The sequence below is a fragment of the Metarhizium robertsii genome (genome assembly GCF_000187425.2).
Source record: "Metarhizium robertsii ARSEF 23 chromosome Unknown MAA_Scf_3, whole genome shotgun sequence".
NCBI lineage: Eukaryota > Fungi > Ascomycota > Sordariomycetes > Hypocreales > Clavicipitaceae > Metarhizium > Metarhizium robertsii.
In genome coordinates this window covers 2991416-3014717 of record NW_011942171.1, presented here as the reverse complement: position 1 = coordinate 3014717, position 23302 = coordinate 2991416, and the positions used below count along the sequence as shown (strand labels likewise).

Genomic DNA, 23302 nt, shown 5'->3' with positions numbered 1-23302 from the left:
CTAAACAGGCAGAGAAATTGCAATACCCTATAGAGCGTAGTGTATTGTAGCATTTGCGTTATTGAAAATTAGCTTGAAAAGATTAATATTAGAAGAGATGGAAAGAATTCAAGTACATTCTTTGAAGTAATAATATTTCCTCTTATCCAGCTTGGGCAAGACTGGACAGTATGACGTTGACGAATACGAGGAGCCGAGGACAAGGTTGACGTTGCATTGAACCTTGGCAAACTGACGGCTCCGAAGCATCAGGCCTGATTCCCGGTCGGGCATCATGCACCGCGGTGCCGAGAGATCAATTGATGGCGCTGCGGCTAAATTGGAGGGTTGAGGACGGAACGGATTGGCAGACGTCGCTTCGGATGGGTTTGGGTGTGTTGCGCGGGTATTGCGACGTTGACCCGGGCCGTGGAGTTGCAGATGGCGTGGTAGTGACCCGCGAACCGCGCATTGATACGTGATGTGATATGACATAGGTGCCGCTGGCTGAATGTTGTGGCGGCTGATTTTCACCAGAAAGAGTGAAGATGTGGTCAAGTGCGTCGCAAATCAGTGCTTCTGAGAAGTGGCTGGTTTTTGACGAGGGTGAGACAGCAGCAATACGATGATGGTCCAAGGTGGCCGAGATGCCGGTAATTGCTGGGAGCACTGTCTCTATCTCCCTTTGTTCTTGTTGCTCTCTTTCGTCGCGCCCTTGGCCTCTCGAAAAAAAACATGTGCTTGTGAGTTGAGTTTGTTGGATACAATTTCGGACGGCATGCGAAGCACGGAACTATGGGGTGCCGACTGTCCGCGAGCAGTTGCTGGGAGGTCTTTGAATTGGATTGACTGCTTGTGATGAAGCAGTTGGTTGACACCGGGAGAAAAAAAAAAGATCGAACAGACACGTGAAAAAAAGGCCCTGATAAAGTAGGAAGGAAGGGACCACGATGCTGTGTGCGAATATTGGATGAAAGAAGCGTGCACGGTTGAAGTTATGCGACTATGTACATGTACCCAGACAGTTTATGATTGGATTGGACGAATAAGCGCACGCAAAGTTTACCTGGGGATTCATGTCCCTAGTTGTCAATGCCTTGGCTTATTATACGATTATTTCGATGTTGATACTGCTCGCTACTTCATACGATGTCTGAACAGCCAGCTCATGGCCCCTCGCCTTGTCGGTAGTAGAGGCGCCTATAGGTACTCCGTGCGGGAGTTTTTAAAATAGAATGCGGAAAGCTGCTGGGAGGAAGCTGTGGGTGGATCCCGTGCTGGGGCCTCAGGAACTTTAAGATCTAAAACTCCGGGGGGAGCTCACAGGGCAGTTTGCAGTTGGCCAACGCCGAGACGCCAGTTCACTCCAAGTACCCAGGTACTCAAGTACAGACGTGCAGTGCTAGAGCCATCTATTGCGCGCTGCAGACCCCTTGCGCTGGAGATTGTTGCCAACCTTTGAACATTGACAACATTCGAAGGCCCCACGCCCTGGCCCAGATGTGGCCTAGTGCCAAAGTCTAGCGATCAAGAGCGCCAGGCTCGCGCCAATGGTTCCAGCAACCAGTCAACCACTTGACCAACCTGCCCTTGAGTACTTGACTCGACATTTTCAACTCTCTTACCACTTGAGCCCGATGCTCTCAATTCCTCTCTTCACCTCGCTCAAGGTGCAAGGCCATATGCATCGCAATCAATCCCGACCACGCCGCAGCTGAGCACGTTGGCCTCTTCGCTCCGCCCTACTCTCCCTCTGCCGTGTCTCTTTCTCGCTCTGCCTTGCCGTCGGCGCACGCGATCCACCGCGAATCGCTGACCGTGCAGCTTGAGGCTTCCATCTTCCGGCTTCCTGCTTCGGCTTCCGCCCACACACCTCGCAGCCTCCCACGCGCGTCCTGTCGCTTTCTGCCACCAACCCGTCGCGGCCTTCATTGCTTGATCCTGGATTGCTAGTCAAGCCGACTGAGGCCGCCGTGTTGGCGTTGACGCTTCATACCGCAGTCACCTTTTTTTTAATGTGGTAATGGAGGATGATGAGCATGCAGCCAGAAGCATGAGTAGGATCAAGCTGGAAGACGGAATCGCGAATGGGCAACCTGAAGCCATGGACACGGCCGAGTCTACGCCAACGCACGGCATCAAGGGTGGTGCATCGCCTGCATCCATCAATGGCATCAAATCAGAGAGCGACGGGGTGAATACTCCCGCCTCGGGAAAGCCACGCCTATCGCGAAGATCTTCACAAAAACCCGCCGAGTCCGAACTACGACTATTCAACCACCTCCCAAACGTTACCGAGGAGTCTTGCAAGTCCTTTCAGGTCATTCGAGACTGTCTCTACGGATCAAAACACCTCGGTTCTACCGACAATGACGCTTTGGACTGTGATTGTGCCGAGGAATTTCGTACGTGCCAGTTTTTTTTTTTTTTTTTTTGGACCGCTCCCCGTCCCTCTTGTTGTTCGTACAGCTCGTTGCGCCTTCGACGTCGTGTCGTGCTCAAAGTTTTCGTAACTAACCCGTGGACTGCAGAAGATGGGGAGAATTTTGCTTGTGGCGAGGATTCCGACTGCATCAACCGCGCTACAAAAATGGAGTGTGTCGCCAGCGGCAGCAATTGCGGTGGTGGTTGCCAGAATCAACGCTTTCAACGCAAGCTCTGGGCTGATGTTGCTGTCATCAAGACTGACAAGAAAGGGTATGGTCTTCGAACCGAATCTCCTCTACAACCGAACGACTTTATTTACGAGTATGTTGGTGAGGTTATCAACGAACCCACGTTTCGACGACGTATGCTGCAGTACGATGAGGAGGGCATCAAGCATTTCTATTTCATGTCCCTGAGCAAGAGTGAATTTGTTGACGCAACCAGAAAGGGTAACCTCGGTCGCTTCTGTAACCACTCATGCAATCCCAATTGCTACGTGGACAAGTGGGTTGTTGGGGACAAGCTGCGCATGGGCATCTTTGCATTGCGCAAGATCCAAGCCGGTGAGGAACTGGTATTCAACTACAATGTTGACCGGTACGGTGCCGAACCGCAGCCATGCTACTGCGGCGAGTCAAACTGCGTTGGATTCATCGGAGGAAAGACTCAGACTGAGCGCGCCACCAAGTTACCGACCACAGTTGTTGATGCACTTGGCATTCATGACGCCGATGGTTGGGATACCGCCGTTGCCAAGAAACCACGCCGCAAGCGACCCGAGGAAGATGATGAAGAGTATGTCAACAGCCTGCCAGCCCGGAGCTTGGATGAAGACGGTTCGAGAAAGGTCATGGCCGCGCTTGTGCAATGCAAGGAGAAATGGATTGCCGTCAAACTTCTTGAGCGTATCCAGCGCTCCGATGATGACCGAGTCATCCACTCCGTCATGCGTATGCACGCCTACCAAATTCTCAAAACCACCCTCAACACGTTCATCGACGACCACAATGTTGTGTTGCAGGTACTGGATATCCTTGACAAATTCCCACGCATGACGAGAAACAAGATTCAAGACTCCAACATCGAAGCAACAATACAACACTTGACAAATTCGGAACACGAGGATGTATCAGCCAAATCAAAGAAACTGCTGGACGGCTGGAGTAAACTGGAAGTGGCATATCGCATTCGAAGGAGGAAGGTTGACCCCAATGCACCAGTTCAGAATCTTTTTGACGACCGCAGAGGACAAGCTCGCGAGGAAGAAACGGCTCAGTCAACACCAAAAACAGCATCGCCGCGGCCCATTGACGCTCCAAAGGGCCCCAAGAGCAGTATTCCCCAGCGTAGTGTATCGTTTCAGCATAACAACGTCAATCGACCACCTCGACGCTTCGGACCACTCCCGGAGGGCTGGTTTACAGCCAAGGACGGCAAAGGTCACACCTATTACTACAATAAACTAGGCAAAACCACTTGGAGCAGACCAACTCAGCCCGCAAACGACGGACCAAAGGCGCCGTCCAAGGCCATACAGGAACAGCTGGCTATCCAAAGTATTATTGATCGCGTGACCAAGGAAGGGACACCGAAGCAGGCTCTGCCCCAGCCAACTCCATCACATGTCAGCGACTCATCATCCAAGGAATCCAGGAGGAGCAAGTGGAAGGCACTGCCTATTGAGAAGCAGATGAAGATTTATGAAAATACGGTACGCCACTTTACTGGTCCTCGATTCACGTGTGTTGAGTGAGCTAATCATCAAATAGGTCTTCCCGCCAGTCAAGCACATGCTAGACAAATTTCGTCACAGGCTTCCGAAAGAAGAACTCAAGCGACTAGGTAAAGATATTGCCAAGAAGCTGGTAGCATCTGATTACAAGAACAACAGGGTGGAGGATCCAACAGCAGCCCTCAGCGAGAAACAGACTCTAAAAATAAAGAAGCATGTTAAGGACTTTTTAACACGGGCAGTCGAGAAGTATGAGGTGCACCAGCAGAAACAGGCCCCGAAGGATACCAAGCCAGGGAACGCCGATGGCAAAACTGCCACCGCCAGCGACGCATCGCAGAGCGTTGGAGCCGAGATGGCAGACGACATTGCGCTCAGTGACATGGAAGAAAACGACTCCCCTAGTAGCCAAGAGCGCAAACGCAAAAGAGAGGCAGATGCGGCAGACTCGGCCGGCGCAACACCCTCCGAGGGACCAGAGACGAAAAGACCACGAGCCGAAGACGGGACCGAGCCATCTCCTCCGCCTCCTCCGCCTCCTCCACCGGACTCTAGCTCAGACGACACCCTAACGGAAGAGCAAAACGCGGAGCAAAGGGCCTTCAAGGAACAGGAAGAGGCGCTCATGCGAGAAAATGAGGAAGCGCAACGGCTAGAAGATGAGGCCAACAAGACCAAGGACATGGAAGAAAAGGCTGAAGAGATACGGAAGGATATAGTTCTTGCGGCATGATTATCTTTTTATTAGTATCAGGTGAGGCTACATCTTTTTTACAAAAGGGAGGGGGTTTGATACCAGAGCAGGGATCTTATGGCATAATTGGAGTCAAGCTAGGCATTGTACTATTACCTGATTTATTGCGTTGCAGAAGGCGGGGTGAAGGGTGAGCCGGGCCGCATGTATTATTGGAGAAAACGGGGTGAGCCGAGCGAGTTTCTTTACGTGGCAGAGGGGACAAGAGAGACAAAGTGGTAGCTTGGAGAAATGGTCGGGAACTGATAGATGAGATACCATGTTTCAATACCTGGATGTGCTAATACTATATCAAAACGCTATGCCATGCAGAACACCACGTCCGTCCCCCATGTCCCAAGTCTCGCCCTCTCCATGTCATCCAGAGAATGTCAATCATCATCATCTGACGAATCGTCGTCCCCTCTCCTCCTCTTCTTCCTCTTCTGCTCCACGACCTCGCCCTTTCTCCTAAACACGTAGCTCCTCGCGCTCCTCTCCTCGCCCTTCCACCCGCCGCCCACGTCGCCCCTTTTGTTGCGCACGGCGCCCAGCGTGCGCGCGTGCCTGTAGCCCGGGTACGCGGCGGCCTGGAAGCGGAAGCTGCGCTCCACCTGCAGGCCCGAGTGGCGCGCGAGGTCGCGGATGTTCCAGAGCGTGTAGGGCTCGCCCTCGAACAGCGTGACGACGATGCTGCCGCCGGGCCGGAGGGCGCGCGTGGCCCCCCCGAAGAAGGACACCAGCAGCTCCTGGTTGTACCGGACCTGGCGGTTCACGTCGGTCGACTTGCCGCCCACGTGGGGGAAGTTGAAGAGGATGGTGGAGTATACTGGGCGGGTGAGCGAGGCGGGAAGCTTGGTTGCGTCGATGTTGTACAGGAGTCTGTTGTTGCTGTGGGATGCTGAGGGGAAGCCTGTGTCGTTTGGCGCCTCGCCGCGTGAGTCGGTGCTCTTGTCGTCGTCGTCATCGTCGTCGGCGTCGGTATTTCCCGCTTCATCGGCCTCCCTGTCCTGCTGGGCTTTGCGGAGCCCTGTTACGACGGATATGTTGTCGTCTACGGACGGGTACTTGCCCGCCAGCTCTTGATGGTCCTGCTCCAGCACGGTGGCGGTGACGTCGCTGCAGCCGTGGTGCTGGATTATAGACGCCGCGAAGCTCAGGTCCCCCTCGCCAATGAGCAGGATCTTATCTTCTGGGTGGAAGGGAATGACGGGCGCCTCGTGCTGTTGCTGTTGCTGCTGCTGGCGCGGCTTCTTGGGGGCTTGCTTGCTGGGAGTGGTGTTGGGTCGGGCGTGCAGGGTTGGTTTGGGCTTTTGCGCCTTGGGGTGTTGGCGCTGCAGCTTGCGGCGCTTCGCGTTGGCCATGGGTCAATTGGTGTCTGGGGAATACCGCGAGGTTAGAGCGTATGGTGTTGCGACAAGTTTTTGGTTTTCCCCACGTGTTGTTGGTAGGAATCGAAGCCGTCGTTGGGTGTGTCGGTCGGGATGAGGTCACTTTTTTTTTTGTTTTTGGGGGGCGCCGACTTACAATGCTCGGTACGGCGACTAATTAATTGGCGGCGGTCCCCTGTTGACGGGTGATAGGTGGGCGCCGGAGCGGATCTCACGTGCGCTGCGGGACGATCCAATCTGCTTGCTCCGTCTGCCTGTCCAATAGAGAGCGGCGGCGGGAGTTTAAAAAAGACTGGAAGAAAGGAACTTCGGCTTCGGGCCATGGGCGTTGCCGCTTTGGGATGCGTGTATATTGTGCTTTGGTCAGAGTTGGAAATGAAATCGCGAGTATAGTAAGAAGGCGTGATTATTCATATAGGTGAAGTAGTGCATTGGATTTTTCTCTTCTTCTTCTTATTTTTTCATCTTTGTTTTTTTTTTTTTTAAATAAAATTATTGAATCGCTTGTGCTTGTCGTGGCTGGCTTACATACATCTTAGCGGGTCTATCAGTGTGTGACATGGCATGACAGTGACAACAGAACGACAGACCACGCAATAGCGATTGAATCCGGTTGAGCAATGGAAGGCCTGTCCCATCACTCAAGAAATTATATTTCAAACCAAAGATGGAGCAATATCTTTGATATTGATGAAGCCGCGTCTCGGGCTCTGCAACACCCACGTAACGTCCGGAGTACTTTGTAGCTGTGCCTTGGCCATCAACCACTCCTTCCCAGCCAACAGCAGCCCCGGTTAAAACACAGACAAATGAGGGCCGCAGGCAGGCGACTCCCGCATACGTTGATTGGCTGCTGAGCCTGCCGCTCGCGGGCACTAAACTGATTCGGTAGGAGGTGACTCGGGTTCCGTATCATTGATTGGCCCGGAAAAGAGGATACTCCGGGGGCCGCAAAGTTCTGTCGTAGTACCCCTAAACTGCGTTGTGGCTCCGGAAGGAAGGCGCAAGTGACAGCGACGCAAGTGAAGCGTGCTAAGAGAGGCTCTCGGGTGCGACACGAGGGAAGGGAGGGAAAGCATAACAGTATAAAGCCAGCAACTACATGAGTTTGGTTTTCTTTTAACATTTGATACAGACAGCGAAATATGCTCGCAGGACGTGATGGCAAAACCTTGAATGCGTGGTGTGATACTAGTACAACTCTGGTGATGAGGACGGCTAGACTGCGAGGCTGTATGCAATATAATAAGTACATATGCCGGCATCCTAAATCGTGACATCTGCGCAGGCGGCGGCCGTACGTCTGTGTGGTGACATGTATGGGCGAATCCTACTTAAGTATTTTTTAACCGTGGGCACGGAGCCACTCCATTGTCAAGCAGCCTTTGTGCGACGACTCTCAACAAGTTCGGAATCTGCTTTGTACTTGGATGCTGGCGTTTCAACACATGATGCGGTACCTGCATCAGGTCCAAGACCAAAGAGCCCGCGCCTGCTTCCCCCCTGGTGACAACCCGTTTGACGAACAGTCTCACAGCATTGAAATTACTCTGGTGCAAAGGGGTAGGATTTGCTGCTTTGCGTCTGTTCAAAATCCGTCCATGTGCTGTGTAGCGCGAGGCGGGAGTTGTCAGATGTACAGCAAAATGGTTTGTTCGAATAGCGCCACTGCGTCTCAGATCAGCCCTGCTGCGCGTGCGCTTGTTCCAAGGACGTCCTACAATACTCCGTAGACTACATGTATGTACATTCACGATGGCGCTAGCAAATTAGAGTTTCCCTGCTTCCATTTCCTTCCCCGTGGTGCTGGTCGAACAGGGCGGATCGTTTGTTATGCAAAAGGCTCGTTCGGTCCCGGCATCAGGGTTTTTTTGCCTCGCCGCGAGACAACAGCCACACATCAGGCTTCCCAGGCCGCAGATATTCACTGCAGACTCCTCAATGACACAGTGACATGATTGCATGGTCTTTTGCCTTTTTCTTCACATCGGGCTGCTTGTTGCGTAGCCTCGTTGCTGTGATTCAGGGTGGCGAGCAAACATGCAAAGCGTACTTTAGACAAACGCTCCCGCTGCCGTGGCCTCGACGAAAGCCAGGCTGCACTCAAAACCCCTTGGAGCGGACGCTAGTAAACATGTAGCAGTGACCACGGAAGTATATGTCCATGTGCTAAAGAAGAAACGGACTTATATATAGCTCGGGCTTTATTCGCCCTGGCAGAGGCCAGTCTGCGTTCTTGCGAGCTTTGTATTCAACAATCGGCTCCCGCGCTGTGGTATCCCCTAGCGGCCTGATACACGACGATTGGTGCGGCGCCCCATGTAGCAGGAGGTACCCCGGCCGCCCCCGGTACCTCGTCGAGTCCCGCAGACGAGGCCCAGTTGCACGCGTCGAGCGACGCAGCCAAACACAGCAGACGCAGCCGGATCCTCGTCCGTACTGGCCGCCAGCCCAAGAGAGCGCCGCCGCCAAAAAAAGGTCCCCGAAAAGGTCACACCTCATCGTTTTCTTCTAATCATCTATTCTTGCAAGTCACCGCCATCCACGCCCGCCGCGTCTCGCATCACCATTGCACTCGGCAGAGTCCTGAGCGGCAGTGCATCGAGACGGCTCTCTATTTCTTTTAATCATCTGCCTTGGCGCTGATTGACGGTCGGCGCTGTGTGTTTTTGGCTCACTTGCACCCGGTTGGCTGGGGCAAGGCTTTTGCTCTGCCTGGGCCCTTTGGGAGACGCCAACTGGTTCGCCAACTGGTTCCCTCTTACACTTTCCACTTTGGCAACTTCTTTGGCCGCACCTGCACTTGGAGCGGACGGACATTGTACACACACACACACACACACATCCGCATCCACATCCACATACACATACACTCACATACCTCGTCCACTCACACACACACATACACCACACATACACCACACATCGCTCATAACCTCACCACCCGCATCCTTTTTTTTTTTTAAAAAAAAAATCTGGCTTCCCATACGCCCGTTTAAAATCCCTCCACATCATCGTCTCCTTCTCCTCCTCCTGCCTCCTCTTTCTTCTTTCCCTGTCTCCCACTACCTCAAATACATGATCCGGCTCCGCTGCTTCCGCCATGGCAGCTGAGACTTCGTCGCCCGCGCGCGAGCCCGCCACATCAACCCGTGGCCGTGGCAGAGGCGGGCGAGGTGGCCGTGGTCGAGGTCGAGGAGGTGGCAGAGGCGCCTCAAATGCTGCCTTGTCAAAATCTACTGCTGCCTCTCGTGGTCGAGGTGGCACGCGCAGGGGGAGAGTAAAGAACTTCTCCGACTCGCGTGTACAGGCCGCTTATGAGCGCCAGCGCGACCTCAAGGCTACCTATCAGGCCGTTGCTTTTGCCCTCAAGCCTGCCCTGCAGGAGCTTGCCGAGCGTAGTGTCGAAGAGATGCTGCAGAAGCCAGACTGTTACAAGCAGGCCAACGAGTATCAGCCCATTATCCAGCAGCTCAAGGACAAGCTTGATAATAAGCTGCGCGCCTGTGACCGTCGTCTCGAGTGCGATCTCAACCTCGCCGAACACAGCTTCAATGCCGACAAATATGTTGCCGAACAAGAATTCAAGGTTCGTTTTCCCTCTTCAACAGCGCTTTCTATCCGCTTGGGGCGCTTGCCCTGCTAACACGCACCTTGCAGAATGCTCTCAGCGACGTGCTGGAGCAATTTTACGAGAGCCAGGAGAATCGCTTGCGCATCCTCGCCGCCCTTCATTCCAAGGATCTACCTGTCGATGTAAGTTTTCATCATAGTCAAGTTGTCATTCTATCAGTTGTTTATTATATACATATACATTCAATGCCCCCCCTCGTTTTATTCCGTCCTCTGCCTCCCCATATCCTATGTCAACATCATCGCTGACGCCACTCCCCCTCCTTAGGTTGAGGATGACCAATATGATTATCGCGTTATTAGTGACGCTGAGCTTGACAACGACTTTGGCATTTATGAATGCTATAAGAATGGCCACCTCGTTCCCTATCCCTCCCGTGTCGCTGGCACTGAAATGTGGAGAAAGGCCCGCGACCCCGAGGCCTCTGTTGCTACACCCAGAGAATCGTCAGCAGCTCCCACAAGAGGTAGAGGCCGTGGTCGTGGCGGCGCTGCCAGTGGCATTAAGCGCAGAGCTGTTGACCAGCCAGATGGCCAGTCAACACCCAAGAGATCGACTCGCAATGTTGATGATAGTCAACTGCTTGCTCCCGCACCCATTGCTCCAGCCCCCATGAAGGGTTTGCTCGCCTCGGCTGCCAATGTCGACAAGGATCCGGAAGGTACGCCGGGAGAAGAAGAATCCGTTCCCGCTTCACCAGAACCGCCCCTGCTCAATGGCAACGGGTCTTTTACTAGCCGTGCTCTCAGCAGGCAGCAGGCTCGAGAAAAGAGCCCGCCGTTACCCAAGAATATTGGGGAGCCGGATGAGCACGGCGTGCGTACTTACAACCAACGACCGTCAATGCGGGAGAAAGGCATTAACAGTCGAATTCTCGCACCCCACGTTGTTTGGTTTGAGGACTGGGAAATTGGGTTCAAAGACACGTCCAATGATTCCACAAAGGGCCACACTCGCGCCAAACGAGGTAAATATCTCGACACCCCCAACAGCAACGGAATTCACTTCGACCATTGGTGCAACGCATACGATTACTCCACCACGACTCCCGAGGACTTTGACCAGGAACTGGTTAAACGATACGGTGTACATCCAAAATATGGCATCTTTCTTCCCACGAGTACAAACGACTTTGAGGAACCACAGCCTTACGTCATGCCAGGCAAGCCCGTGGTATACATCGCTAACCCATCTGGTCGGATATCACACGCCTCTAGGGGATTCCAATCAACAACGAATCAACGTCGATCGGAAGAGTTGCCGTTGAGGGAGAAGATGAGGGCCAATCTGCGTCGATTTTGCAAAATGGCCGAGGTCGACTCTGAGGACATTGACATTGCCGAGTTTGTTCGATCCAATGATGCACTTCGAGCCAAGTCTCTGGGGACAGCCGAAAAGGAGTTCAACTCACGACCCCAATTATCCGAGACGACATCCGAGGCAGATGAAGGCGAATCTACTCCGCCACAGGAACCCGAAAAAACCGACGATGGCGTCGCGGACCTGTCTGTGTTGGTTTACGCTTCAGCCTATGTCGCGGCTAAGGATGTCACCCGAGCCGCTCCGCCCACACCCAAGCCGGCACGTTACGATGCAATTCGCGACGTCTTCACCGACTCGAAGCCGGACCCTGCTCCCGCTCCCGCAAACACCGGTCTGGGTCTCAATCTTCTTGCAGAATTATGCGACTTTGAGTTACGCCCTCCCGGCTGGGACGGTCACGTGGAACGAACGTCTGGTGTTTCAGTCGCAGACTCGGATTTGCGGACCACGATAAAGCATGAGGAACCACCTCCCATCTCCTCATTCTCTCATGCACCCATGAATCCAAGACTCAGCCAGGAACCGTCTGCACCGTACACACACAACCAGCAGTCAGACCGTGTGACGCTGCCCCCAGTCAAGTCTGTTCATGATCGTTCAGCATATCCTATTCCCATACCACAAGGGGCCAGTCACAGAACAGACTACAAGCCCTCTGCTCCGGCTCCCCCGGCACCGCCTATTCCTGATCATGGAAGTTATTATCCGCCTCCAGGGGGTTCTTATCCACCCGGCCCTCGTGAACCCCACGTATCAAGTGGTCGACCTATAGAACCAGGCTATAATCCTCGTCGATTGAGTAGCTACGGATCCGAAACTAATCAACAGCCGGCATACGGCAGCACGTATTGGCCTCAACAACCTTCCTCTGCTGGACTAGCAGGACCTCCACCGGTTCTCCCTCTAGCTGGTGTCTCTGCTCCTCCTCCGGCTCCTCAGGGGTACTCGCTGCCTCCGCCTCCGTCGAGTTCGAGAATGCCTTTCTCCCAGTCTGTAGGTGCAGAACCTCTCCCGCCTTTGCGACCGCCGCGTCCGGAGGAATCGCCTTATGAGTCGAATACGCGTAGGGACACTCATAACTCTTACTATCCGCCTCCACGATCCTACCAAAGAGGATACCCCTTGCCGGAAGCCCATCAGCCTCTACTGTCCCTGCAGCCCATACATGGAGAGAGGATTCTTCCAAACCCACAACAGAGCAATCCTCCCTACATGGGTTCTCCTCCGCCGCCAGCGGGCTACGCGTCTCAGCTCATGTCGCCGACATTCGCCAACGCCCAGGGGCTGCCGGGACCGCTGGGTCAAAGCCCACCGGGAACACCTCATGGTGGACCTCCCAGCTCGATACATCGACACAGATCGACGCCTTCCGGCTCTTCAGATGCGGGATCAAACAAATATCGCAAGCTACAACCGGCTCCGGTACCGGCTCACCGAGTCTGGTCTAATAAGCCGGAGTTGAAAACGATCCCTTACGACCACAAGGAGACTGGCTCTTCAGCTGCGCTACCCAGTTCTGGTCCCACCCAGATCAGAGGGTGGAATGTGAATCAGCATCGCAAACGAAGCAAGCAGGACAAAGGAGACCTTTCTAACGACCGAGACGAATCCAGATAGGATCCGGGTCGTCCACGGGTGTCCAATGCTGCGTCAAATCAACCCAAGTATAAATCTATTCGGTTCCTGACGCCGCAGGTGTTACAGAAGACATTACCAGCCCTGTGCCCTCGAAACGAGCCTGCGCACCAGCCGCGACCTGAAGCCAAAATGGTGACGGCCCCGATGCCCGCCGACCCTGCTGAGCTGAAAAACGTGTCTATGTATGGCTTCGGCGCGATACCAAATCTAGAGGCGTCGGCGACTCCGGAAGAGCCTCTTAAACGTCGTCTCCGACCACGAAAAGAGAGAATCGAGTGCATAGAAGCACCCGATGCAGACGTCTTCATTGTCAATGTTAGACAAAGAAGCAACGGCGGCCAGCGGTCGTCGTCCATCAAACTCAAACCAAAGCCACGAAGAACTCCTAACCGCGACCATAGATCGGTTAAGGCGAAACCTGGCTCCAAGTTTTTACCCATCGAGATACTTGACAGCGAAAAGAAGGCTGCCAGTTCTGATACATAATCTCGGTCAAAGGCTTTAGGCTCAAAAAGGCAAAAAGCCGCATCTTGACCCATGTACTATTTTTTGCCAGCACACATTGCTGGTTTCTTTCGCATTCCATCTACAGCCATATGTTTCATTATTCTCGGCCACGATACCCTCCGTGTCTTTTCTAGTTCTTTCGAGGAAGAACAAAGGAGTACCTAATTCTACCGTTTTTTTTTTCAAATGCTCTTTGGTCTTGTGGCATACAACGGCGTGGGGTAATATTTTTTTTCATCATTTTCTCTGTTATTTATGCTTATAGTCATTCCTGCTCGTCGTTTTTGTATCCTTTTATAGCCAACTTGTATAAATATATCTGTTGCGTACGCCTCGTCTACGGAGGTGGATGGGACTGCATAGGGTATAGGTGCATTGTCATGTGCGTTGATAGATGAGCCCCTGATAATGAACGAATAAAAGTTTTTTTTTAACACATGATATATTCTTTCTCTGTTGGAGTGTGTAAATACTGTGTGAATACGGACGATGATGAATGTCGTGATGCCGCTATGCCTTGTTGTCTATGCAATGTTTGCAAATGGGATTATCATACGAAAAGACATTCTTTCTGGTCATTCTAATGGAGCAAGAGGTGTTGCGTCTAGTTTTGTAAAGTAAACAAGTGCAGTCAAGTGTTTACACTATTAAGGCTAATCTACTTGCCGAAGCACGGTGCTATCCTTTGCATTAAGCCAGTTATTTATACAAGGTATTCATTCTTTCTCATTCCACCCCCCAGATGCACGCACACATTTTTTTTCCCCCCGAACCAAACAACATCATGATGAAACCTCCTCCTCCTATTATCCACGCCCTATGCAGAGGTGTTTTCTTTGGGAGCTTCGTTTGTCGTCTGCTTTTCCATGTCCGGCGCGCCTTGGGTCTGTAGGGTCTGCGTGTGGGCTGCCTGCGCAGCATCAACAGGCTGCGTTTCTGCATTCACGGCGCCCATGCCATCCATCACAGGCCCGGCCACGTCGGCATTGGGCATCGGTACGGCGGCAGCGGGAAACGCAACGTCCCCCGTGCCAAACATGTGCATGTCCCCGGGCACCATGGGGTTTGCGGCGGCGGACGCGGCATCGGCGTTGGGCACGGATAGCAGGCTTGCGCCGAGCTCGAGCTCCGGGTGGAGGGGGTACATGGGGGCCTCCATGGTGTTGCCGTCGAGGATGACCATGTTCTGGATGGGCTGCTGCGACTGGCCGAGCACGTTGATGACGTCCTGGGCCAGCTGGCCGCCGAGGATGGCCGTGACGGGCGCGATCTCGCTGCCCAGGTTCTGGAGGAAGCTGCGCAGGAACTCGGGCCGCAGCGTCTCGCTGGGCAGGCTGAGCGCCTTGTGCTTCTGGGTGGCGATCTGGGTGAAGAGCTTCAGGTCCTCCCTGTTGCTCGGGAGGCGGTTGCCCTGGAGCTGCTTGAATTCCCAGAGGGCGCGGAGGCAGGACAGCGCCGGCGTGACGGATTTCAAGCGCCGCTTGGAGGAGGTGTACTCGCGCGGGAGGACGGCCACGTCGCTGGCGAGGAACCACGTCGAGTAGAGCTCGCGCTTGCTGACGGATTCGATGGTTTTTCCGCCGTCCCGCTTGGTCTTGACGTCGGTGATGGAGCGGGTGCGCGATTCCTGCTTGGGCGTCGTGGAGACGTTGCCGGCCTCGCGGGAGATGATGTAGTCGTGCTCGATGAGGTCGCTGAAGATGAAGCCGTACATGCCATGCGTGCCGGCGGCGTAGAACGGCCGCCCGTTGATTCGCGTGGCCGTGTTGATGATGTTGAATGTGCCCGGGTCCAGGTCGGTTGCGATGACAACGTCGTAGGCAGCAAAGTAGCTGGGGCCCTTTGCCGTGACGCTTTCGGGGTCTACGTGTACCTGGACTCGGGGGTTGAGCTTGCGGAGTGCGTGACTGGCTGCCTCGGCGCGGTTCTGGCCGACGAGGCTCTCGCCGCCTTCGGAGAGGAAGAATTGGCAGCCTAGGTCGGCCTCCGTAACGGATGAGCCGTCGAGCAGGGTGATGGAGCCGACGCCTGCGAGGACGAGGTTCTTGGCGATTTCGTGGGCGAGGCCACGCATGGTTATGAGGAGGATGTGGGCGTTTTGAATCTTTTCCTGGGCAGCGATACCCCAGAGTCGGATCTGTCTGTCATACAGGGCGATGTCATCTGTTCCCTTTGTTAGCTGATGTTTATTGTGCTTGGTAGATTGGCAGTTGTTTTCAATAGAAGCATTAAGACGGAAGGACGGGAAGGGAGAAGATGTCGTACCAGCAGACACTGTATTTGTTGGCAGTTGTATCGGCAGGCCATTCGGCATCATCATGGGTAACATAAATGCCTCATCTGCCATGGGGACGCTGCCCAAGCTCGGATCTGGGATGAATGGCTGGCCGGCCATCAAAGCTGCCACGGCCTCAGGATTTGCCTGGCCCAGCATCTGATGGTCAAACACGGGCATGCCTCCGTTTGGTTCCATGTTTTGCAGCGCCCCAGCATCAGCATCTGCGCCGCTACCAGCGTGGTTCTGGTGCTCCATCTAGCCTTGCCTCGACGTGATGGATACGTGTGATGTAGAGTGTAGAGCCTTCTTGTCTATATGATATTTTCTTCTCTTCTTCTAAAGAACAATGTAGTGAGTTATATATTGGAAAATAAAAAGGTGACATGTGCTATGCGCACAGCGATTATGATAGTTATTTGTGATGGTGCGTGAAGGATGAGTGAGAGCAAGGTGAGGACGAGATGAGGTTGGGCTGAGATGTTTGGCACCACCAAGGTGCGCAGTGGAATATACAGCTGACTGCAGCGCCAGAGATGCCGTGGATTGATGAACGTAGGCGAATTGAATTGCTGCTGGGCCTGCGCAAGCTGTCAACGGACACGCGGCGTCGCGAGGTCATTCATTTTGGAGACTGAAATGCGACGATTTGGCGGTTGGAACTTTGGACCCTGGCAACTCACAATGACACTTATTATGGCAGTGTTCCCGCAAAGCTGCAAAGTGCGTCGTTTGGTTGGCTGTTGTGCTGACGTAAGAGGACTGGCTGTGATTGGCGGGTTCATGAGTCGTTTCTAGCCTGCATGAGCTCGTTAATATGTGCATGTATGTATGTAAGTATTTGGGTTTTGATGAGCATGGATACCTAGGTACATATGCTTCATTCATCAAGTTAGGGGAACAAGACACAAATTGATGCATGGAGGAATCTTGGCGATCCTCCAGACGTTCATTGGAGTCGGCCTCTCTCAGGCCCCGGTTACTTCTCGCCGCTTCTCATCCTTGGGTACACTTTGCTACTGCCCCTCGCCACGCACAAATGCACAGATGCACTACTGATGCACCACTGATGCACAAATGCATATCCATGTTCCATTGCGACGTCCTACGGTTTGTGCCTTGGTATGTGCAAAGTATGTAGATATCCTCGTTAGGGATCAAGGATTTGTCGTTTGGAGCCGATTGCAGAGCCAAGACTTGACTCGTTTCTGCCCACAGACAATAAATTGATTGCGCCCTTTGTCCATTTCTGGCCCAGTCCATCCGTCCATTGATGATGCTCAGCCCGTGAAACAGCCGGGTGCCGCCTTAGCCAACTGAAGGCCAGCGGCCGACGCTCTGGCCTCTGTTCTTCTGTTCGTCTGCTCTTCTGTTCTCGTTTCGACGTTTGCGTGGCGTCTCATTCCTCGACCTTGTTTGGCCTGGCTGCTGGCTGCCCCCTCTCTTATTATCAAGAACCAGACCTTGAGCAGAGTCAAGAGTCAAGAGTCAAGACCAGCTTGACCCCAACTCTAGACCCCTCAACTCCACCGGTTGTTGCGACACGGGATTTCCGAAGTGGATTAACTCTGGTCCTGTACGGAGTATGACGGCTGATTCGATTGATGATCCCTGACAGACAAGTCGCTGTCCTTCTGGCCACACACTTCGGCCACCAGTTGACCACCTCTCACCTGACCTGGCCGCCTTTGGATCATCGTGGCTTCGTAACCGGACCTGGCCATATTGTTTCACGCCCCTTGCCTGCCTTGTCATTCCTGGCCTTGCATCGACATTTCGACCTCGACCAGGTGACCGGCCTTGTCCCGTACCGTTGCCTCATCCGTGGCCGTGGCCCATCATCTCCTTTGCATCGCTCTTCTCCGCCTGCGCCCGTCGTCGGATCCAAGACAGCCATTGACCACCAAGTAGCCGCGACGTCATTTATTATTAATTGATGGATGGTTGACCCTGGCGCCAGTTAGAGCACCATTAAGCACCACGAGCACCAGTTGACCACAATCCAATCCGCCCAGCCCGACCAGTTTGATCTTTGGTACCGACTTGACCCGTCGACGGTTGGCCATCCCACTCGAGACCCGACGACGACGGCTTCAACATTCCGAACCACCACCACCACGAGCATCATAGCCCTGATAAAGCGCCCTCGCCATGGCCTCCAGATCGGGGGCCGGTTCTGGCGGACACCGTGCAAACCCAACCCCCCCTCGAGACTCCCAGGAAGACTTCCCGCCGCTTCCTCTTCCCCGCCTACCGTCGTTGCGGACGTTGAGTGGCGAGCGGGAACGATCTCGACCGGCTTCACCACCAAGTGCCGCCGTCAGCGCCAGTGCTACTACCGCCACTGCCGGTCTCAACGGTCGACAACCCGCCAGATACTGGTCGGCGGCGGCCAGGAGAGCCGAGCGCATCCGCAACCTTGACGACAGAGCCCCCAGCCTGGATGACTTGGAATCCAACTCCATGGACCAGTCGTGGTCCTCGACGTCCCGTCGCCAGCCAAGACTACGCCCTCTCGATACCGCTTCGCACCATCGACGACCCAACCTGGACGAGCTGGACCAGACTCTCGACGAGGCCAACTCGCAGCTTCGCACGCTTCTCGACATGACAAACCGTATCGATCTCAGGCCGCCTTTTCTCCGGTCAACCCAGTCGCCGCCCACTATTCGTCCCCACGACTTTCCCGACGACAATGTCCGAAGTAAGCGTCGGAAAATCGATTCAAACAGACTGGTGCCGAGTTTGAAGGGCTTCCGGTATGGCAAATACGGCCAGGTTGAGCCGGGCCAGCTGCAAATGGAGATTGTAAGCTGCGACGGCGGCATGTTCTCCAACGAGTCGTCCTACGCCGCCGAGAACATCCTCAAGGACGACAGTTCGGTGTACTGCACCAAGGGCAATAGATGTAATATTGTGCTGCGACACCAAGGCGCAACCGTCTTCACCCTCGAAGAACTCGTAATCAAGGCTCCTGCTTCCATGAACTATTCCCATCCGTAAGAACATCCCCCTCCCCATCCTTCCATTGCGCGGTTGCCTTGACATTTATTGACACATCAGTTAGGGTACGCGAAGGCATGGTCTTCATCTCCATGAACCAAGACGAAATCCTAAGCCGCACAGCCCAATACCAAATCCAATACGTCTCCTCCAACCGCATCGCCTACGACGACCCCACGCCCCGACACATCGTCTCCATCCGCCACCACAACGACGGCACAACCTCCACCCGCGTTCGTCGCTCCCTCTATCCCTCCCACTCTTACTCCCACGACCACGATGAGGACGACCACCGCACACCCGAAATGCCCCAGGAGTTTTCCACAAACCAGCCCGACTTCCGCATTACCACCGAATGCACCTCGGACGAAGAAGACTACTCCATGCCTCATATCCTCCGCCGCACACCCAACCGCATCGGCTTCTTGCCCTTTGAAACAGAAACCTCTGATTCCGAAGACGGCCCCTTTACGGATGACTTTACCGAATCCTTCCACCGCCAAATCCATCCCCCGTCGGGGTCCTCGACATCGCATCCGTCCCGCCCGTCCCACTCTCACAACGAACGTCTCTCCGTCTCTTTGGCAGAAGCATGGGACGCCCACGCCTCGGCTACGCAAGAAGCCATTCGCGCGGTAGGCGGCGAGCTGCTCGTCCCCCACGCCAAATTCTTCATCGAGAAGAAGAAGTCCAAGTGCACCATCCGGTTCGACCCCCCTGTTTCGGGACGCTTCATCCTCCTCAAGATGTGGAGCTCGCACCATGACGTTGCGAGCAACATTGATATTCAGAGCGTCATGGCAAAGGGGTACGCTGGACCGCGGTACTTTCCGTCGGTGGAGCTGAGTTAACAACCTTGGCCGTGACCAAGACGAAGAAACGGCTACCGGTGGACTGGACGCCTTTGGGGAATTCTTTTTGACTTATATATTTTATATTTTTCGCCTTTTGGCCTTGGGAGCATTTGGAAATATGGGTTCTTATAGATGAGACTTATGAGCGGATATGGCGTTTGAGCTTCTGGCATTGAATGATTATGTATTTGGGTACATTATAAAATTCTGCGACGAACCGGCCTGGTAGACTCGTCTGTTTGCAGGCAAGGACCTGGGGCAGGTATATATGTACATGTTGTGTGGGCTGCATGTGGGAAATACACACACCTTATGAGTTTGACCATGTTTAATATCGTGCCGTAATCTATTGATGATGACTGCTACCAAGGATACAAACCGAGAGCTATGAAACAAAGTAGTGAACCATCATTGCCAATCCACCAAAGCTACGTCTCCAAACACTGCATATTGACCCAGTTCACAAAAGGGCCCCTCTCCGAAGCAAGACAAGATAAATATTTTGCCGTCTTTACAGTCAGACAGAACCATGGCCTGCACCATGCACACCAACCAAAACGCTCGTGGGCGGCGCCAGGGCGACTGCCAATCCACAAATAACAGCATCAAACATGCTGAGAAGGCATTAGCATCGAAACCAGCCTGTTCTCAGACAGTTCCACTGACATGTTGATATGTACCATTGCAATGGCGAAAGCCGTCCCGGAAACGTGCGTTAGCGTCGAGAGAATAAATGCACCGCCCATATCTACAAACCGATAGGAGGACATATTCCCGTTTCCGAAGTTCCCTGGGCTGGCCTCAATGTGAGGATACCGATTCCCTCTGGTATCGACCAGGTTTGCCAAGTTAAACTTTTCTCCTTCGTCGTCGTGGTAAATGTAGTGCGAGCTTGACCAGCCAACGACAACGATTGGCACCAGAAGTATCAAGGTGAAAAAGACGCCACGAACCACATACAGAGGATCCAGACGAGCCTTCATTGTGCGCAAAAGGCCATGGGTGAACATTAGAATTGCTACGAAACTAGAGGTCAGGCCGGCAGCCGCCAGAAAAGGATAAATGGCCCAGGCGGAGATTCCGCAGGAAATGCCTTGGATGTTGCAACGTCCATCAACTGTCTGGCCCTCGGCCTTCTTCCACGCGACCAACGATCCCACGAAGAGGACAAAGTTTGCTAAGCTGTACATTGCGAGGAGAATAAGGAGTGAGTGTGTGGTTGAGCCCCCCTTGCCTGACGGCGAAGACATTCTGGGGGTTGGGCGGTAGAATGGGTGGGGGGCCCAGAACGAGAGAACAAAGTTCTCGGGAAGCGGCCGATCACGATGGGGGAATGAATGGTGTATTGATGCTGTAGCTAATGCGGCCTAAAAAATCGAGATGTGGTCGAGTAGCGGGGGTTGCTGTCGAAGAAGATGAGAGGGCGGGGAAAAGAAGCAGAAAGAGACGAAACCTTGAAGTTACGACGAAATTTGGTTTTGTAAATAGCTTTGTGAGTCGTGGTTCCTTCTGGTAACTCGCCATCTGGACAAGGTTGGAAGGAGCAATGTAGATACGGAACGGGCACACCTTATCCTCGTCCTTTAACGATTTAAATATTGAGTTTGGTACAGATATTATCGCCCTACGAGTCTTTGATTTGATTTTGTATTTCGGAAAGTGATATCGTCGTAGCAATGTACATTCCTGCTACAACAGCTTCGTCACGGGCAGATGGCAAGGTGTGGATAACCAGCACTGGGCTGCGTGTAAGTCGAATCCGGCCAACACCGCCCCTGTCGGGTTCCCTGTCCCGCCAAGAAAATGAGCCACTTGCTCAAAACGGCAATATCAAAAGCAAAGTCTTGGCATTTTCCCCATCGCCGTCCCGAAAGACATCAACGCGGAGGACCACGGACATGGTATAGTATCACGCTGATAATGTTCGTCTTCATCTAATCTGTGGCGGAATATATTCTCCCGCCAAGAAGGACGCACTGATGTACCGTACTGCATACCCTTGTACTTACAACTTGGTTTAGATTTCTGTCAAAATTATGTATAACCTCTTTTAAAGGTCTTTACTTGAACTGCGTTGTTAATGAAGTAATTCCGGCATCATATGTTCAAATTGGCTCTGAAAAATGGCCTACAGGATGACTTTCCAAGTATTTCACGTTCATCATGGTATATCAAGGTTCTCTGCTGCGCCTTCACCCGGTAAATATAACTCCCACTCTGAGACACTAATTGCTAAAAAACCAAAACTGAAGCTTATATATTCTAGCTGTACACATTATTTATTTACAAAGAAGCCCTAGAGGCCCTTTACATTATCGCAACAACGCCGGCAACCAGCGCCCCCGCATGCCAAATATTGAAACTACCCGTCGCGGCGGCGGCGGCGCCCCTGCTCGCCGACGTCGTGGCAGTCGAGTCGACTCCAACAGTAGCCGTGGTCACTAGCGTCGTAGTAGCAGTGGTGGTGAACGTCTGTCCATTGCTCGTCCAAATAGAGGTGTACGGCTTGGTGGTGTAAGCCCAAGTCGTCTGTTCAGGGGCCGGACCGCCAGCGAAAACGGTAGTCGTCGCAGTGGTGGTGAATGTCTGGCCGTTGCTCGTCCAGGTGCATGTGTACGGCTTCGTAGTAACAGCCGTGGTTTGGGTAGCGGAGGCTGAATCAGACTGGGAGCCGCCGTTGCTCAAGACGCCGCCAACAGGGCCGCCGGGGGGAGAAGTGCTATTGGAAGCCTTCACTGCAAGCGCAGAGAAAGCCTCAAATGTGTTGCCCGTCGGGGGGGCATTGACGGCGCCAATCATGCCTAGAACAAAATTAGCCTGACTGCTGAGAAACTTCAGGGCCGGTCAACAGGCTTATGCAAGGGACGTACCCTTTTGGCAGTGGTTAGCCTGGCCACAGTAGAACCAGATGGGCTTCGTGTCCTTGACCTCAATGGTGAAGGTGGTTTTGGAGGGAGACTCGGTAGTAGGCACGAAGCCGGAGAAGAAGCCTCCTGAAAGGGGGTGGCAGGGATCGTTGAAGGACGACTGAGTGACGGTGTGGTTTTTGGGGAAGTAGTGAAACTCGATCTTGGTGCCGACGGTGGCTTCAAAGTTGGACGGGTTGTATAGGAGTTTGCCGTTTGCGCCGACTTCTACTTTGACGGTTTTTGCCTCCTGGCCGGCGATGGGGGAAGCTGCCAACGCGAGGCCGATGATGGGCGAAGAGAACCGCATGTTGATACCAATATTGGACGGGAAGTGTGTGAGAAGGAGGTATATGGGTAGGTCTGGGCGGCTGTTTCTTGGTAGTGATTGAGAACAAGAGAAGAAAGAAAGAACAGAGGGTATTTCAGTTCTTTATATGCCGACCCTGACCTCTAGCTATATCAACAGAGCTCAAAACTACTTTACTCCTTGATGTTAAGCTTGCTTGCGTAGATTTGTTTGGGCAAACGCCACCGCCGCGGCAGCCAGCTCCAAACATCGACCACGTCTGTCAGCCCAACCAGACACTTGAACTCTTCTATTTGCAGCTATTCCGGAAGACGGCATTGCCGCCACCAGTTGAATGTGGGTACAAGTCTGGTTGCTCGCCGGGTCAGCAAGCAAGTGTTTATTCGGCTCAGCCACCGGTTGTTGAGCTTCCGGACAACAGACCAGCACGGCCTGGCCTGGCCGCAATCAGAGCGTCATTAAACACAAGGAGAATGACCGGCAAAAGTTTCCCCAGGTGGGCCGGAAGACATTTATCCGTAAATTGTTTGGATTGTGAGAAGCCAGGTCCCTGGTAGTCGAGGCGTGGATTCTGCATATGCCAACCGACA

General features: G+C 53.5%; 7 protein-coding genes across 7 annotated transcripts; 3 read left to right on the top strand and 4 right to left on the bottom strand.

The window, feature by feature from the left end:
- Window positions 1-2002: 2002 nt before the first annotated feature.
- Window positions 2003-4871, top strand: MAA_03512 (histone H3 lysine 36 (K36) methyltransferase; the record flags this gene model as incomplete). Its single annotated transcript, XM_007821510.1, has 3 exons — window positions 2003-2384; window positions 2511-4117; window positions 4176-4871. The coding sequence occupies 3 exons, from the start codon at window positions 2003-2005 to the stop codon at window positions 4869-4871; spliced, it is 2685 nt and encodes an 894-aa protein (XP_007819701.1).
- A 392-nt stretch (window positions 4872-5263) lies between these two features.
- MAA_03513 (uncharacterized protein) lies at window positions 5264-6235 on the bottom strand (the record flags this gene model as incomplete). Its single annotated transcript, XM_007821511.1, has 1 exon — window positions 5264-6235. One exon carries the CDS (start codon window positions 6233-6235, stop codon window positions 5264-5266), a length of 972 nt encoding a protein of 323 aa, XP_007819702.1.
- A 3130-nt stretch (window positions 6236-9365) lies between these two features.
- Window positions 9366-13343, top strand: MAA_03514 (uncharacterized protein; the record flags this gene model as incomplete). Its single annotated transcript, XM_007821512.2, has 4 exons — window positions 9366-9851; window positions 9923-10018; window positions 10164-12764; window positions 12837-13343. The coding sequence occupies 4 exons, from the start codon at window positions 9366-9368 to the stop codon at window positions 13341-13343; spliced, it is 3690 nt and encodes a 1229-aa protein (XP_007819703.2).
- Window positions 13344-14181: 838 nt separating this feature from the next.
- On the bottom strand, window positions 14182-15897 carry MAA_03516 (Molybdenum cofactor biosynthesis, MoeB; the record flags this gene model as incomplete). The annotated part of the gene is made up of 1 exon (XM_007821514.1): window positions 14182-15897. One exon carries the CDS (start codon window positions 15895-15897, stop codon window positions 14182-14184), a length of 1716 nt encoding a protein of 571 aa, XP_007819705.1.
- Window positions 15898-17790: 1893 nt separating this feature from the next.
- On the top strand, window positions 17791-19493 carry MAA_03517 (eukaryotic translation initiation factor 6; the record flags this gene model as incomplete). Its single annotated transcript, XM_007821515.1, has 2 exons — window positions 17791-18638; window positions 18707-19493. The coding sequence occupies 2 exons, from the start codon at window positions 17791-17793 to the stop codon at window positions 19491-19493; spliced, it is 1635 nt and encodes a 544-aa protein (XP_007819706.1).
- Window positions 19494-20101: 608 nt separating this feature from the next.
- On the bottom strand, window positions 20102-20746 carry MAA_10980 (DNA-directed DNA polymerase, family X, beta-lik; the record flags this gene model as incomplete). The annotated part of the gene is made up of 1 exon (XM_011412925.1): window positions 20102-20746. The coding sequence occupies one exon, from the start codon at window positions 20744-20746 to the stop codon at window positions 20102-20104; it is 645 nt and encodes a 214-aa protein (XP_011411227.1).
- A 1057-nt stretch (window positions 20747-21803) lies between these two features.
- MAA_03518 (extracellular serine-rich protein) lies at window positions 21804-22712 on the bottom strand (the record flags this gene model as incomplete). The annotated part of the gene is made up of 2 exons (XM_007821516.1): window positions 21804-22297; window positions 22367-22712. The coding sequence occupies 2 exons, from the start codon at window positions 22710-22712 to the stop codon at window positions 21804-21806; spliced, it is 840 nt and encodes a 279-aa protein (XP_007819707.1).
- Between the last annotated feature and the right edge of the window lie 590 nt (window positions 22713-23302).